The sequence below is a fragment of the Dendrobates tinctorius genome, unplaced genomic scaffold, assembly GCF_039654945.1.
Source record: "Dendrobates tinctorius isolate UK_male_01 unplaced genomic scaffold, ASM3965494v1 ptg000206l, whole genome shotgun sequence".
Lineage (NCBI taxonomy): Eukaryota > Metazoa > Chordata > Amphibia > Anura > Dendrobatidae > Dendrobates > Dendrobates tinctorius.
This window is the reverse complement of record NW_027361873.1, coordinates 4,063,411-4,081,103: the sequence shown is the minus strand read 5'-3', so window position 1 is coordinate 4,081,103 and position 17,693 is coordinate 4,063,411. Positions and strand designations below refer to the sequence as shown.

Sequence of the window (17,693 nt, the reverse complement as noted above, 5' to 3'; positions counted from 1 at the left end):
TCACCTGCTGCAGCCAGCTTCCTGTGACCCCCACTCCTGCCGCTTCTCCCTGGTAAGCTAAATTTAGACTAGACGACAACCCTCCATATTTAAATTAAAAATTCATTTTTGACTGTTTTCCTCCTCTACATTTGGGGTGCGTTTTATAGCCCGAAAAATAAAGTACATATAAAATATATTCATGTCTAAACTTGGCATTGGAGCGCATATAATATGCGATTACTATGCTATTACTATTTTCTACTGATCACTTTTGAGCTTTGCACACCCTGCCCTAATCTAAAGAGCAGTCACCTCTATCATTAGGGAGTGTTGAATTTAACAAAATATAACTGCTTTATTATACTACATATACAGAAAAGACTTCTTTGCAACTCGCTGTTTCCGGGTGGAGATGCAGTACGTATTTTATTATGAAAGTTTTATATGACCAGATAGTGGATAGATTATCTTGTCTATAGTATGGCCTCAAGTCCAGGTACAACTGCATAAATCAATAGTACGGGTGAATATAAGATACTTAGCAATATATCTTATCAAATAAATAGGTTTATTTCTATATTTATGAGCCTTTTTTTAACTACCTGCCTCCTGCTTGAACTCACCATGTACTATGTTTAAAAACAGTCCAAATCCCTTTTATTCAGTACAGTGTAGAGTCAAGTTGCCATTATACCCTAAGGAGAGGAAAGCGTGGAGGATGAGTGAGGAACAGAGTGAGAAAATAGGTAGAAGAAGACAAAGAAAAATTGAGCTGAACTGTCTAACAAGTAAAGCCCAAAGCTGGATTCACATCTACACTGCTTAAGACCGTTGTATAATTTCCTCAATGCTGCTCTTAGCTCTCTCTATGTACAAACTAAAGAACAATGAGCAGATATTTTTCTCTGTGGTGTGTATGGAAGACATTATAGCAGCTCGTCTCCTCCCACCAGCTCGGAGTCAGTTACTAATAAAAATCCTGCAGAGGTGAAAATTGGTGCAGGATACAAGTCACATAATGGCCAGAGACACATTAAGCTAAGAGGATCATATATGCCTACTATGCTGTTAGTTCTGGTTAGGTGGAGTCAGGAATTGTGGACATAATACAGCCAAGAAAATATGTCCACTATACGGTTGCGTGAATTAGTTTCTACTATTTGACACTTCAGGCTATTAACGCCCATTCATTTGTGCCCTTAAAAAGCACACACAGACTCTACTCATAACACACTCAGCGACAGTGGTGCTGGTAAAAAGCGGCTTTGTCTCACACCTTTAAAGATAAGGAGTGCTGTAGGAGGCAAGTCATCAAACCAGTGCTCTCGAATGCGTTGCACCTGCCAAAAAGAAGAAAAATCGCTATTGTAGATTTACAATCACAAACATGATTTTTACTACAGTAATCTGCTGAAGGGTTCAATATTCTTATTATCCTAGTTAACTGCAAAACTAAGGACGTCAATATAGAAACAATTACCTATGATCCTCTGCTCTATTGACAGTACACTTAAAAGGGAAGGTGCCGTGATTTTTAATTTAATTTTGTAATAATAATTATTGATTATATAATCAATTATTTTTAATACAAAATTAAATGTACCACATTATTAGTTTATTTGTTAATTTTTACTTTAACCACCCACTGGGGTTTGCCGTTTTCATTTGTGAATGTATAAGTGTCTGAGCACGACACTTGCACACCTCAAATATGGCAGTCCCTGGGGCATAAGAGACTGCAATCGGACGGCAACAGCATGTCTTGTATAGAGGCCTCCTGCCTCTAGCCATGACCTGAACTGTCCAGGTTACAGCTGTGGGAGATTGCGGCCATCTTTGTGAAGCTTGCAGTGTATGCTATGGGCTCCACTTTCCCCTGTTATCACACACACTGCTCAGTCAACGTGTGTGATGACAGGAGCTGTCAGGGAGAGAAGGTCTGGGGTGAGGCGAGTATCTGCAGCAGGGAGCGGTGATCACCGCCTGTCAGTATTAGAGTACAGGTTGTGATCATCACTATCCGCCGACTTGTTCAAAGCACACAGAAGACACAGCGCTGTGTGGGAGCACAAGGAAGGTAAGTACTGTAGAAGTGTTTATAGCGTGGTCACATCTAACTTACATTAGATACTGCATATCTAATCCAATCCTGTGTGATACAATCGCTGAACTCAATATCTAATCCAATCATGTGATACACAACACTTAGCCCTGTATCTAATCGCGCATGTGATACGTAGAGTGTATCTCACCCCAGGTTATGATACAGCAAGCAGCACTAACAGAGTCGGTGCTGCCCACAATCATCGGTGACACTGTCTACTTGGCAGTATCACTGGCAGTCACCAACAATACTTTTTAAATTATTTTTCATATTTTACTTAATTAAAAACAAAATTCAAATATTTTTAAAAAAATATATATATTACATTTTTATAAATGTTGAAAAAAAATTGGGGGGATGGCACCTTTAGGTCCATGTCAAGTACTACTAAGTGACCACTGATCAGCTACCAATCATGCTCGAGTGTTATCAGAGTGTCTTCGGCATGCTCGGATAATATGTTCAAGTCTCTGTGGCTGCAGGTTTCCTGGGTGTTAGACGGCAGAAGCACATGCAGGGATTGCCTGTTTGTTATGCAATCCCCGGCATGTGTTGCGGTAGTCTAACTGCCCCAAAACAACGCAGGGACTCAAACAAATTATCTGAGAACGTTCGCTCATCACTAGTGGTTGCTTAAACGGAACTGATCATGTCCTCAAACGTTGTTAATCTGCAAATTAATAGTGGCTGTTAAGAGAAAATTAACTTGATTACTTCAGGGACTGACGGCTTTCGGTTACAGAGGCATGCACAGAGTGGCTACCGTTGTGGCTTAGTACACAGTGAGCGCCGGCTGTAACCACACCAACACACTTATTGACAGCTCATTCTGCAGCGCATCTGTGGAGAGTGAGCTGTCAAGGTACCGGGAAGCGCTTACAGCTACCGCCCACAGTGCTGTGAGAGGTGACTGTGGCTGCTTCATGCATCACTGACTAAAAGCTTTCCTACCGATAGCCACGTTTTCAGTAAGGCGACAAGGCAACATTGTCACACCATTAACCACAGATTAACTCTAATTGCAGGTTTATAGTGTTTGGGAACATGACAAGTTCCCTTTAGGAACCCATTTATACACACAGATCCTATTTCAGATGCGCATAGAAGTATCTGTAAGACACTACTCAACATAGATGTTGCAAAACCAAGAAGGAAATGTAGTGGAATTATGTAAATCACAGAATGGATAGATATATGAATGATATGCAAATGATGAAAAAATGGAAACAAATGTATAAAACACTGATATATTTTTAAAGCAAATCAGCATTTTGCTCAGTACACCTCAGACACTGTCAGGTCGGTGCCATTATACTGAATAAAATGATACCTTGGTTGATGAAATCCGTCTTGTGGTTGTTTAAGCTTTGTTTTTATTTAATGAGATGCTCGTGTTTCCAGACGGGCCTGTGAGAGGGGCTTTATGTGGTTCTCTGGCCTCTAATTTGAAATGCCAGTTATTATTGTGGGTTTTGAAAAAAAGTGTTTTTACCTCCAGCAAAATGGTGCCGACACCTGCACTCACTGATAAATGCTACTGTGCATGTGCCGCCATCTTGCTGGAGAAAAATATTTTTTTTTAGCTCCAACAAAATGGCACAGGCGCAATAGTATCTATCGACAAGCGATGCTCTAAACCTGTGCAAGCACCACCGGTGCCATTTTGTTGGAGCAAAAAAGAAAATCTGGATACAGCAAGATGACGATACCGCTATTTTGGTGGAGGTACTTTTTTTTTTTTTTTTTTTTTAAAGCCCACAATATTAACTGCAATACTTAAAATAGGAGACAGGTCACTTATTGATCAGTGACCTCCCATTTAAGCCACAATAATGAAGATGAGGCCAGAAAGCACCAAATAAAGACCAGCCCACAGGCCGACCCAAAGCACGAGAATCTCATTAATTGAAAACAAATCTTTAACAACAAGACAGATATCTTCAACCCAGGCATCATTTTAACCAGTGTAACAGCGCTGACCTGATGACCGGTTCGCTTTAACATCAATTATAACTCGTCTCCCATCGAGGTCATCTGAGATGACACAGATTGGCAATTGTAAAGGAAGCTGCCAGCAGTGGACCTTGATATTAGTGCATAAGGGCATTCATTTTTGCAGAACATTCCTAAGACGACCATTAATAATAATATGCCAAGGCGTATAAGTGCGTGTATATGTGCAAATGGCGCTCAAACTCGCACATCATTAATTGGTCTACCTATCCTGTGATTTCCAAAATTACATGACTTTTCCTTCTTCATGTTGCAATTTCATTGTTGAGGAGCATAGATTGTTAAGAGCGCATAGGCTGCCAAGGTTCTCAGCACTATAAGACCTGTTTACAAAGGACGATTCGCTGCCAGAATTGTGATCTTCTGTGCACCACAAAATATCAATATAAAATGACCTTTAGCCATGACTAGAGTGTAAGATATTGTGGCTCTTATCCGTACCTTCCACTTCAAGTCCACCACTTCATAAAAGTGGTAAAATTCTTTTAACCTGTAAAATACAAATTTCGGGAATTGGACATGGACAACATAGACACGTGTTCAAAAATTTAACACTATAAAAGGCCAAGCAATTCAAATCAAATGCCAAATAATTCACCTTTTCAATTCATGACGTGAATAAATTGTCTGTATAAAATGTTCTTTTTTTCTTACTTAAAAGAGGGTGTCCACTACTTTTTCATTGATGAAAATCCCCTCACCGCTGGAGCCCACCTTAAAGCAGGGGATCCTTACCAATGACTTACTATTCAGTCATCAGTAAGGAAGGGGTTAAAGTAGAAATGCATTAAAATGAGCGACTGTATTAAAAGAGCTGAACACTTCTGCTTCTGATTTTTCTGCTTGAACGTCATCATGGCTGTTTATCACATTTATTTCGCAAAAAATTTGAACTGATCTCAAAAATAAAAAAGGTAAACTAAGTTCGTATTGGAGAGGAGAAAAAAATTTTCTCCAAAATGAATGAAGCAAAATAATCCATAATCCAAAATGCCTTTAATATACTGCTCAAAAACAACAGGTAGAAATGATAGGAAGGTCACTAACATTCATGTGTCTGCTCAGTAAGTGTCTAGTGTTCATCTGTATTATTGATTTATGCAAAATCTGTTTTATTTCTATCCAAAATTATACATGATTTCCTATTCTTGCAGGGATTACAATATACCTTATTTTTTATAGGACAAAAATAATTTTGAAAGTGAATTTATATGATTACAAAATGCCTAAGAAGCTTCCTATGAAGTCAGCTGTATTTGAACATTTCACAATAATATTTTGTGAGTCAGTTTCTGACAGATGAAAACAAATGCTGTGAGCTCAAAATCAGTGCAGTGTTAAAAATGATCCTACAAGAACTTCCAATCTAAAAAGACATTTAAAAAGCTGTGATTGAAAAAGATCACAACAGCACCAAGAAACCAGAGAACAGCAGTTCCTGCCAGGCAAAGGAGGAGGAAAGAGCGTCTCGAACATCAGTTACAAAATATTTTGTAAGTGACAAAGTTACTGTAACAATGACAGCAGATATGTTTAAAAGACAGCAAACAGAGCTTCTTGTGAAATACCGTGTACCATTGTCATTATTTGCAGCTCTTAATGGAAAGAGAAAGTATTAGAAAATTAGTGAGTGAAGAATGTCTGAAGCAAAAGGAGGATCTTAAAAATACTCTTAAGATGCTTTATACTTCTTAAAATGGATGCCTGCACACGTGACAAAGTGAACTATTTTGCTATCAACATTCGCCCTGTTTGTGACAACAAGAAAATTGTTACCAAGACACTGGCTGTAAAAGATACTAAAGCTCATCACAGCAGCCAGTTTCTCCAGGTCTTAGGCTGTGTGCACACGCTGCGGAAAAGGTGCGGATTCATCCGCGCGGATTTTGTACAATCCGCAGGTCAAAAGACCTGCGGTTTTACCTGCGGATTGCTCTGCGGTTTTGCCCTGCGGTTTTTCATCTCCTCAATGGAGGAGATGGCAAACCGCAGGAGAATCCGCAGAAAGAATTGACATGTCAATTCTTTCTGCGGATTGAAAACCGCAGATAATCCGCGCGGAAAATTCCGCACCGTCTGCACTGCGGTTTTTGATTCCCATAGGGAATCATGGTACATGGGTCCGCAGCGGCCGGAACCGCAGCAAAATCCGCAGCGTGTGCACACAGCCTTAGGCTACTTTCACACATCAGGTTTTCGGCGTCAGGCGCGATCCGGCGTCGTGCCGGAATGCCGGATCCGGCAAATGTTTTGTAAAACCTGATGTGCCAGATCCGGTTTTCTGCCGGATCCGTCTTGTTCTTGACAGACAAAACCGGATCCGTCTCATCCGGTTCATCCGTTTTTCTATCCGTTTTTCGACGGATTACGCCGGATCCGGTTTTTAAAATTGACCCTTGTGGCCTTCCGAACGGGATTGGCTACTGGAAAACTATATATAGCATGTTCCTACAGCCCTTCTTTGACAGGTTGTAGAGAAGAAAGTGCAGGTTGGAGAGAAGAGCAAGTTGCTGGCGAAGATGGATGTTGTCATTGGAAATATTACCACTAGAAGTTCTGTGACGGTTTCAGTAATGAGGGACAATTTTGCACTATACTTTATGTCACCTCAAGGCAGAGTACACTGGCAGGATGACAGAGTGTGAAAGATTTGTGCCCTAACCAAACTTGTGTACCTTCTGGACCAACAGTATATACCTTTGCCAACCAAAGTTGGCTATCTTGTCATGGTCTTACTATTTTTAGCAAAGTATTTCACCTTTTAACAAAAGTTGTGTACATTGTTAGGAAATCACCAACAATAAACACAACTTTTTAGGTGAAATACTTTGCTTCAAACACAACCAGGAACACAACTGTGGCAAAAAGCTAAAATTTACCCACAGTTATATACCTGGTTTTGAATACCTTTTTACCTTTGAAATACCCTGTATTTAACCTTTTTTTTAAACATAGTTCGCCGCAGAAAGAAATGACAGACAACCATTGTGAAACGATAATTTAACTTTTATTTAAATTTTTTTTTTTTTTGTAAAATGTTTTTAAAGTGCAAAAAACTTTTTTAATAAAGGTTTTAAACCCAATGGGCATTTTTATTAAAAAACACACATTACAAATCTGTGTAGTGTGGGGTGGAAATACTGCTGGAGGGGCTGCGGGACACTTCGACACTGGGTGTGTGGAGAGAGGACTGGGATCGTGGTGGGGAAGGAACAGTTAGAGGTGAAGGTGTGGAAAAAGCTACAGAATGGGTGGACATGTGGGAGGCAGAAGAGGTGGTGGGCGGTGGAGTGAAGGGTTGGGCAGGGACTGTAGGAGCAGATGATGTTGATGGAAAGTTGTATGGGGAAGGAGTTTGGTACGGGGAAGGAGTTTGGTATGGGGCAGGTTGCTGGAAGTGGGGAGATGTCTGGTACTGGGGAGGTTGCTGGTACTGGTGAGGTTGCTGGCATGTAATAGGAGGGGGAGGATGGAAAGTGGCTGGAGGGGGTGCAGATGTAATAGGAGGGGGAGGATGGAAAGTGGCTGGAGGGGGTGCAGATGTAATAGGAGGGGGAGGATGGAAAGTGGCTGGAGGGGGTGCAGGTGGAGGAACTACAGTGGTGGGAGGTGGAGGTTGGGAGGTAACCTGCTGTAGAGCACCGTGGCACGAATGCATTACATGCATCTGCTGGGTAGGAGATAGTGTTGCCATGCGCTCCACAACAGACCTGAAAAAGGTGTGGTTTGGCGAAGATCTTGCTTCTGAATGCATGGTTTGCAGAAGTGTCTTCACCTCCAGAATGCTGGAGTTGATCTGCTGAAAGCCTGCGGAGATTTGCTCTGACAAGACTTTTAGACAGTTCTGGAAAGATGCATTCAGATGCAAGAACTCTTGCGCATAACTCTTTTCCTGACCCCTCTGCCGCTGCCGCCCAGTACCCGCAGGTGTACTAGAGGTGGCAGGGGCAGAAGGGTGGGGTAATGGGAAAGCGATCTCCTCACCAGCAGCTTCATGTAATGTAGGCGGCCACGATGCTCCTGTGCTGGTGGATGGGACAGATGGGTTGAATGTGTGGGAAGGCTGGGAAGGTGCAGATGTACCGGGGCGGTCGAAGTGTCCCTCGGTGCCGGTCTCCTCAGGGATCGCCTCAGAAGGGTCCAATCGTGCAGGCTCCCGAGTGCTGCTCACCGTGCTGTGGAATAAAGAGAAAAAAAAACAATTAAAATACTGACATGGTATGGCCCTGGCTGAAAAAAAAAAGTTACATCTAACATTTTTTTTCACATGTGGTGTGTAATATTTACCTTCTGGTGAGCATTGTTTCTCGGAGGAACGACAGGGCTTGTGCGTACTTGTACTTGCTCCTGCGTCCTCCAGATCCACTCGGGGCCCGCATCTCTTTATTGAACTCCTTCTTGAAACGATCCCTCACAGACCGCCACCGATTCACAATTCTGTTCCCTGAAACGAGAAAGGAGTGGTTAGTATACAACATCAGTGTTTCACAAACTCCAGTCCTCATGGTCCCCAGGGGTCATGTTTTCAGGATTTCCATAGTAAATAGAAATCCTGAACACATGATCCGTGGGGACCACGAGGACTGGAGTTCGGGAAACACTGGTTTACATCAAGCAACCGGTACTGTATATACTTACGCTCTTTAATCTGGGCCCGAACATCGAGGTCCTCCCAGCGGCCCACAAGGAGCGAACAGATTTCCTCCCAGAGTCGTCGGGTAACGATAAGGTCAGCGTGGCGGCGGTCAGCCATATTCCAGAGCGGCTCCCTTTCTCTGACGAGATCGATGAGGTGGTCCACATCGAGTCCTCCATCCTCACCGTCAGAGTCGGGAGCACGCTGTGAAGGCTGTTAAAGAAAAAGACAAAAATAACATAATTAGCCTCCACAAAAGAAATGAAATAAAAAGTGCAAAAAAACAAAGCAAAAATATTTATACTTACACGCTGGTGACCGCCGCGTTGCTGTCGCCGACGACCCTGGGAGGCACTGCGAGGACCTCTTGGCCGAGCACCAGATTGGGAAGACTAGAGAAGAAAACAAAAAATGTTATGTCTTTGGATGTAGGCATTTGTTTGCTGTGTGTGGTCTGCAGAACATTGTTTTCTATGTGTTGTGTGTAGTGTGATGTTGTGTTTCTGCGTTTGATGCAAAAAACTTACCAATTGTGAGCCCACTCCAGGTGTCTGTCCACCCCTTCCTTCTTCTTCTGGGAGCTCCTCTTCATCTTGTGATTCCTGTTTTGAAATAAAAGGCAATGAATAGACATATATTACAGAGATGATGGATTTTGGAAATAAAAACTTACCGTCAAACGCTGACGATGCGAGGGAGGGCTCCCAGAAGAAGATGTGCTGTCCTGTTGATGGCCAGACTCCATGGCTGTGGGTATTGCTGCTGCTGTTGCTGCTGCCAGTGATGCCATTTCTGCTGCTGCATCTCTTGAGCGGCTGTTGAATAAAGAGAAACAAATGGCCAATGAATATCTTGATATTCCATGGCCCTAGTTTGGAGCAATGGGGGATTTGATAATTACCGTCTCTCATCTGCTGCTGGACTCCCCTCCTCAGCATGTTCCATTTGCTGTTCCATTTGCTGCTCCATTTGGGGTGGTGGTGGTGCTGATGGTGCTGCAGTGGTCTCCTGCCTTCTCCTGCTGCGCTTGGTTGCTTTCTTGGGTGGCATGTTGGGTGTGGCTGTGGGTCCCACTGTCTTGCTTTTATATATGTCTTGTGGGCAGAGCTACTGAGCATGCTCAGACCAAAAAAACCAGATCCAGCTTTCGCCGGATCAGGCGCATTGCGGCGCTCATAGGCCTTCATTGTGTGAAAAAGCCGGACGCGCCGGATCCGGCGGGTCCGGCTTTTTCGCCGGAGACAAAAAACGTTACAGTAGCCGTTTTTTCCAGACGCCGGATCGCGACACATTGCCGGATCCGGCGAAAACCGGATGAAACGCATGGCCATCCGGCGCGATCCGGCGCAAATGCAAGTCAATGGGGGGGAAACCGGATCCGGCATTGCATTTCGCCGGATCCGGTTTCTGTCAAAAGCGCCGGATCACGCCTGACGGCGAAAACCTGATGTGTGAAAGAGGCCTAAGTGGAAAAAGTTCTGCAAGATTATGAACGCAAAAAAGAACAGGTTCTTGCTATTGTAACTGACAATGCTTCAAACATAAGTAAAATTAAACTGATGAATGAGAATAATGAATAGGAACAGCAGCTAGAAGAAAACTTCAGATTCAGTATGTTTGAGAGGAAGGCCACAGTTCTGTATCTGAGGAAGAAACAGATTACTAGAGAAGAACAGCAACATGATACTTTAAAATTAGATAATCATGTTGAAGGTGCTTCACACCTCTTTGCTATTCATATGCGGTGTGTTGTGCACACACTGCAGCTGGCAATAAGAGATAGTCTGCAAGAGGGACATGCTGGAAATCTGATTGGCAAAGTGAGGAAATTGGCTATTGCTGCCAGAACCCCTAAAATGGATTTAATCTTGAGGAGACATGCTGGAAAAGAGGCAATTGTGAAACAAGCCACTCGGTGGGGCAGCACTTATTTAATAATTGAGCGATAGCTTGAGCTGAAACCTTTTCTTGTAGACATGGCTAACCCTCAGGTAACACTTAATGAAGGTCAATGGACACAGGAGGCTGAATTGAAGGAATTGCTTCACCCATTACCAGTGACCAAAAAATTAAAAGTTGAGATATTAACTCCTGAAATTTTCATGAAGGCATGGAAGAACTTGCTGTTTTGCTTGTCTCAAAGAGGAGGTCTAATCACAAATGGCATTGCTGCTCCAATAAAACGGAGAGAGACACTATTAGAAAATAAAATTCTTCTGGTTTATGTGGACCTGAGTCATCATATATTGCTGGATGATCAACAGCTTACTAAAAAAAAGAAAAGAAGCTTTGATTGCGGTAGCAGTTAGGATGAGTGCCAAGTGAAAGAGGACTTGGGTCTTGAGAGTGCTAATGCTACCATATCTTCAGTCTCATCAGATGAGGAGTTTCATTTTGAAAAGTATTTGGACAAGATGGAGCATGCGTTGCCACAGGGAAAAGGATTCCACTCCCATAGCAAACAGACTGACCACATTTCAGCAAGATTTTTCACTTGCTTCACTTGCTCTCAAAGTATTAGACTTCATTCATAGACAGCACAAATGTTATTCAATATGTTTTTGTTGAAAACTGTTTTTACCCACTTACTGCATAATGTATTGCATATTTAAAATTTATTAAATTTTTTTTGTGTTCTCAAGTTGTATTCCAATAAATATTTTAAAGTATTTTATGTTCTATCTCAGCAGCTTGATGGTGATTAAAAGCCTGACGTTACCATTTTACTTCAGTAAATGTATCACATAAACATGAGCCTTGTATGAGGGAGTTGGAGTCAGAGAAATTGAGGAGTTGGAGTCTGAGGTTTGGCTTACTGCCTCCACATTCCCTGGCTCTGCTGCACAATTGCAGCTAGGTAAAGTGGGTATGGAAAGTATTCAGACCACTTTAAATTTTTCACTCTGTTTCATTGCAGCCATTTGGTAAATTCAAAAAAGTTAATTTTTTTCTCATTAATGTATACTCTGCACCCCATCTAGACTGAAAAAAAAAAAACAGAACGTTTTGCAAATTTATTAAAAAAGAAAAATTGAAATATCACATGGTCATAAGTATTCAGACGCTTTTGTTCAGTATTGAGTAGAAACACCCTTTTGAGCTAGTACAGCCATGAGTCTTCTTGGGAATGTTTTTCACACCTGGATTTGGGGCTCCTCTGCTATTCTTCCTTGCAGATTCTCTCCAGTTCCCTCAGGTTGCTCTATTGGGTTTAGGTCAGGGCTCTGGCTGGGCCAGTCAAGAATGGTCACAGAGTTGTTCTGAAGCCACTTCTTTGTTATTTTAGCTGAGTGCTTAGGGTCATTGTCTTCTTGGAAGGTGAACTTTTGGCTAAGTCTGAGGTTCAGAGCATTCTGGAAGAGGTTTTCATCCAGGATCTCTCTTTACTTGGCTGCATTAATGTTTCCTTCAATTGCAACCAGTCCTCATGTCCCTGCAGCTGCAAAACACACCCATAGCATGATGCAGCCACCACCATGTTTTACTGTTGGAATTATATTGGGCAGGTGATGAGCAGTTCCTGGTTTTCTCCACACGTAGAACTTTTTGGTGATAATTCTCTTTGTCTCATCAGACCAGAAAATCTTATTTCTCATAGTCTGGGAGTCTTTCATGTGTTTTTTAGCAAACTATGCAGGCTTTCATATGTCTTGCACTGAGCAGAGGCTTCCGTCGGGCCACTCTGCCATAAAGGCCCGACTGGTGGAGGGCTGCAGTCAGAGTTGACTTTGTGGAATTTTCTCCCATCTCCCTACTGCATCAGTGAAACTCAAACACAGTGATCCTGGGGTTCTGCTTTATACCTCTCACTAAGGCTTTTCTCCTACGATTGCTCAGTTTGGCTGGACGTCCAGGTCTAGGAAGACTTCTGGTGGTTCCAAACTTCTTCTATTTAACCCCTTTACCCCCAAGGGTGGTTTGCACATTAATGACAGGGCCAATTTTTACAATTCTGACCACTGTCCCTTTATGAGGTAAGAACTCTGGAACGCTTCCATGGATCGCAGTGATTCTGACATTGATTTCTTGTGACATATTGTACTTCATGTTAGTGGTAAAATTTCATTCATATAACTTGCGTTTATTTGTGAAAAAAATGGAAATTTGGCGAAAATTTCACAATTTTTCAACTTTGAATTGTTAAGCCCTTAAATCACAGAGGTATGGAACGCAAAAACTTAATAAGTAACATTTCCCACATGGTTACTTTACATCACCACAATTTTGGAACAAAATTTTTTTGTGTTAGGAAGTTATAAGGGTTAAAAGTTGACCAGTGATTTATCATTTTTACAACACCATTTTTTTTTTTTAGGGACCACATTTGAGGGGTCTATATGATAGAAAATACCCCAAAGTGATACCATTCTAAAAACTGCACCCCTGACGGTACTCAAAACCACATTCAAGAAGTTCATTAACCCTTCAGGTGCTTCACAGGAATTTTTTGAATGTTTAAATATATAACATGAATATTTTACTTGTTTTCACAAAAAAATTACTTCAGGTCCAATTTTTTTATTTTACCAAGGGTAACAGGTGAAATTGGACTGCAAAAGTTATTGCGCAATTTGGCAGGTTAGGTTACTGTGCACAATCCTGCTGACAGGTTCCCTTGAGGCTGTGTGCCCACGATGCGTTTTGTTAAGCGTTTCCGCAGCGTTTGAGCCGGCTCAGACGCTGCAGAAATGCTTAAAAGATGCATCAAATTAATTAGCATGCGTTTTTGGCTTTTTGTGCCAATGCATGCGTTTTTAACCGCTCAGGAATCGCTTAGCGGCTAAAAACGCAGCATGCTCATTAATTCCCGCATTGCTGAGCGTTTTTAGCCATCCTCAATGATCCCAGAAATCGCGTGTCAAAAACGCGTCATAAATCGCGCAAAAAACGCGCGGAAAAAGACGCGCCATTTCTGGGAAGGGGATCCTTTTCCTGAGCGTTTAAAAACGCTAGCGTGGGCACATAGCCTTAGGCTGATTCTAAGAGTGTGTAATTCCTATCAGTCTTTCTACTGGGCTCCTATTAGCTGATTTATGAACACAAACTGCATCAAAAGGAGCTGAACTTTCAAGCAGTCATAAATCAGCAGAGAGCTTTTTTTAAAAAAAAAACAAAAAAACAGATATAAGAGTTACAAATTCTCCTGTTAGAATGAGCTGACTGACAGATTCCTAGTTAACTCATTCTGCAGCCAGCAATAGACTGTACCTTATTCATGCTTGCTGCTCTATCTGGGGAATGCATCCTAGTTTGTATATACTGTGATTACTACAGATCCCCAGCCAACCCCTCTTCTCTCTATTCACTACTACCTTTTATAAATGTTTTATGATGAATTAATATAATTGTGATATTTAGGCTTCTTGAATGCACAGTGTTATCTTTCACACACATACATATATATCTATATATCTATAGATATATATTTATATTTTCACAAATATGTACACTCCTCAACATTGAATCTGCAACACCACGAAGGAAAAATTGCACTTTTTTGTAACATTTCAAACTGTTCTACACCAGAATGCTAGAGAAGGCAGTTTGAGGCATCCGGGCCTTAGTTTTCCTTTAAAGGGAATCTGTCACCCTATTTTTCGACTATGAGCTGCCGACAGAGATGTCAAAAGCAATAATAAAGGATTTTGGGGATATGTCAAAAGTAAAAGAAAAGTCAAAGATGCTATAGGATTTTTACAGGATGAAAATGATGAAATGGTAAGACAGGATGTTGAGAAGGCTGAACTTTTAAATTCCTATTTTGCATCTGTTTTCTCTCAGAAAGGAAATGTAACATCAACTGTTATTCACTGTCCTATTAAGGGAATAGAAGAATCCAGGATATCTATAAACAGAAAGATAGTGAGGAAACACTTAGCTAGCCTAAATGAATTCAAGTCTCCAGGTCCAGATGAATTACACCCCAGAGTACTGAAGGAGATAGCAGAAGAAATTTTTGAACCCCTCTCTATAATCTTTGAAAATTCTTGGAGAACAGGAGAAGTGCCAGAAGACTGGAGAAGAGCAAATGTTGTTCCTATCTTCAAAAAGGGGAAGAAGGTGGACCCAGGTAACTATAGGCCGGTGAGTCTGACTTCTATACCAGGAAAGATCTTTGAACAAATTATTAAACAACATGTATGTCAATACCTGGATAAGAATGAAGTGATTAAAACAGAGTCAGCATGGGTTTGTAACTAATAAGTCATGTCAGACTAACTTAATTTCCTTCTATGACGGTATCACTGATTGGGTGGATCAAGGAAATGCTGTAGATATAGTATATCTTGACTTCAGCAAAGCATTTGACAAAGTCTCTCATACAATCCTTATTGAAAAAATGATTAAGTATGGAATGGACAAGGCAACTGTTAGGTGGATTCATAACTGGCTTAGTGATCGGACCCAAAGAGTGGTCGTAAATGGCTGCACATCCAGTTGGAAGAATGTCTCAAGTGGGGTACCACAGGGCTCTGTCCTGGGCCCTGTATTGTTCAACATCTTTATCAACGATTTAGATGAAGGAATTGAGGGTAAACTGATTAAATTTGCTGATGACACAAAGCTAGGAGGGATAGCTAATACTAGAGAAGAGAGAGAGAGGATTCAAAAAGATTTAAATAAACTGGAGAAGTGGGCAGCAACTAACAGAATGGTTTTTAACAGGGAGAAATGCAAAGTACTACATCTGGGCAATAAAAATGGAAAAAGCATATATAGAATGGGAGGAATAGGGCTAAGTGACAGCACATGTGAAAAAGACTTGGGTATACTAATAGATCACAGACTGAATATGAGTCAACAGTGTGATGCAGCAGCAAAAAAGGCAAATGCAATTCTAGGATGTATTAACAGAAGCATACAGTCTAGATCACGTGAAGTCATTATTTCCCTCTACTCCTCTTTGGTCAGACCTCATCTGGAATATTGTGTCCAGTTTTGGGCACCACATTTTAAAAAAGACATCAACAAACTGGAGCAAGTTCAGAAAAGAGCGACCAGAATGGTGACCGGTCTGCAAACCCTGTCTTATGAGGAAAGGTTGCAGGATTTGGGAATGTTTAGTTTGCAAAAGAGAAGACTGAGAGGAGACTTAATAGCTGTCTACAAATATCTAAAGGGCTGTCACATTGTAGAAGGATCAACTTTATTCTCATTTGCACAAGGAAAGACTAGAAGCAATGGGATGAAACTGAATGGGAGGAGACACAGATTAGATATTAGAAAAAACTTTTTGACAGTTAGAGTGATCAATGAGTGGAACAGGCTGCCACGAGAAGTGGTGAGTTCTCCTTCAATGGAAGTCTTCAAACAGAGGCTGGACAGACATCTGACTGGGATGATTTAGCGAATCCTGCTTTGAGCAGGGGGTTGGACCAGATGGCCCAGGAGGTCCCTTCCAACTCTACGATTCTATGATTCTATGACACCGACATCAGGGGCTTATCTACAACATTTTGTAATGCTGTAGATAAGACCCCGATGTAACCTGAAAGAGAAGAAAAATTAGTTATATTATACTCACCGAGGGGCGGTCCGGTCTTGGTCCGATGGGTGATGCGGTCCGGCGCCTGCCTCCCATCTTCTAACGGTGACGTCCTCTTTTTTGCTGCCTGTTGTGGCTCCGGCGCAGGCGCACTGCTCTGCCCTGTTGGGGGCAGAGCAGAATAATGCAGTGCACAGGCGCCAGACCTCTCTGCCCTGTTTAGGGCAGAGCAGTGCTCCGGAGTCAGAGCCAAGACAGGCTGCAAAGAAGAGGACGTCACTGTTAGAAAATGGGAGGCACCGGACCGCGACACCCATCGGACCAAGACCGGACCCGGACCGCCCCCCAGCGAGTATAATATAACTCCTTTTTCTTCTCTTTCAAGTTACATTGGGGGCTTATCTACAGCATTTCAGAATGCTGTAGATAAGCCCCTGATGTCGGTGCCGGCAGCTCATAGCCGAAAAATGGTGTGACAGATTCCCTTTAACCTGAAGAGAAATAGACATTTGCACAGTTGCTACCTTAGATTATCTGTCCTGCTCTGTTTCAGAGCCCTAAAGCATAAGTATCGATCACGAGTCGACATCCGGGGCTTGTAGTATCTCATCATTCCATCAAACTGTCGGAAAGAAATTCCTGGGGGATTCTGCAAAAATAAATATTCCAGGTCAAGAAACCCCCAAAAGACCACTTATATACAAGAAGACACAGAGAACATGGATGGGATCAACAAATGTCGTATAAGAAAAACTGTCTGGTTGCAAAAATACAGTATATCTGTTCCTCACCATTGATATTGTCCTGGAGTATGGAAAATGAAATAAAGCTTGTTATACAGAAAACTATATACTGTAAACTTGTATGAAGTTGATGGGTATAAAAAGTTATTTTTACTTTGCTTAGCGGTATATTTCTTTATCTTAAAAAGAGTTACCCAGCACCAGAAAAACACCACAGCCTTATCTCAGAAACATTTCCATGCCCAAGACCTAAGGGGCATTAGAAATGGACTTCATTTCACCAAAATCCTAGGAAACATGTTTGGCGTAGGGGATCGTTTAAACAGAACCTGTCGATTGATTCCTGCTGGCCATTGTTTGGCCGCATGAGAGTGTTGCAGAGAAAATATACTTCAAAGCTTTAAGGACGGCTCTACTCACCACTGCTAGAGGCGACTGACAGATCTCTCTCATAGGAGAAGACCTGTCAATCACCTATTGTTGTGCTGAAGAACCCGGCCGGGGGCAGAGCTGGACTAGTTTCATCTCCAGCTATGATCCCCAGCAGGAGATTTTAAGCATTATGTTGCTTTCAGATGGGCAGAAATCTGGAGTAATTTAGGTATTAAAAAAATAAAAAACATACACAATGGGTCTACTTTTCTCACATTCAGCGAAATAAAAGCCAAATATAATGTCCCTTCCTCTGAATTTATCCCTTTCTTAATGCTGAAAGATAAGATACAAAAT

The 17,693-nt window shown here is 41.8% G+C and overlaps 1 protein-coding gene across 5 annotated transcripts in view; it reads right to left on the bottom strand.

Annotated features, from left to right (window-relative positions):
- Positions 1-17,693, bottom strand: part of TPCN1 (two pore segment channel 1) — a 153,284-nt gene that overhangs the window by 85,019 nt on the left and 50,572 nt on the right. For all 5 annotated transcript variants that reach the window (XM_073554121.1, XM_073554120.1, XM_073554123.1 and 2 more), the window contains 3 exons: positions 16,746-16,870; positions 4,541-4,589; positions 1,259-1,322 (listed from right to left, as the gene is read on the bottom strand). In XM_073554121.1, the coding sequence (XP_073410222.1) occupies positions 1,259-1,322; positions 4,541-4,589; positions 16,746-16,870 (238 nt within the window). The remainder of the gene's footprint in view (positions 1-1,258; positions 1,323-4,540; positions 4,590-16,745; positions 16,871-17,693) is intronic.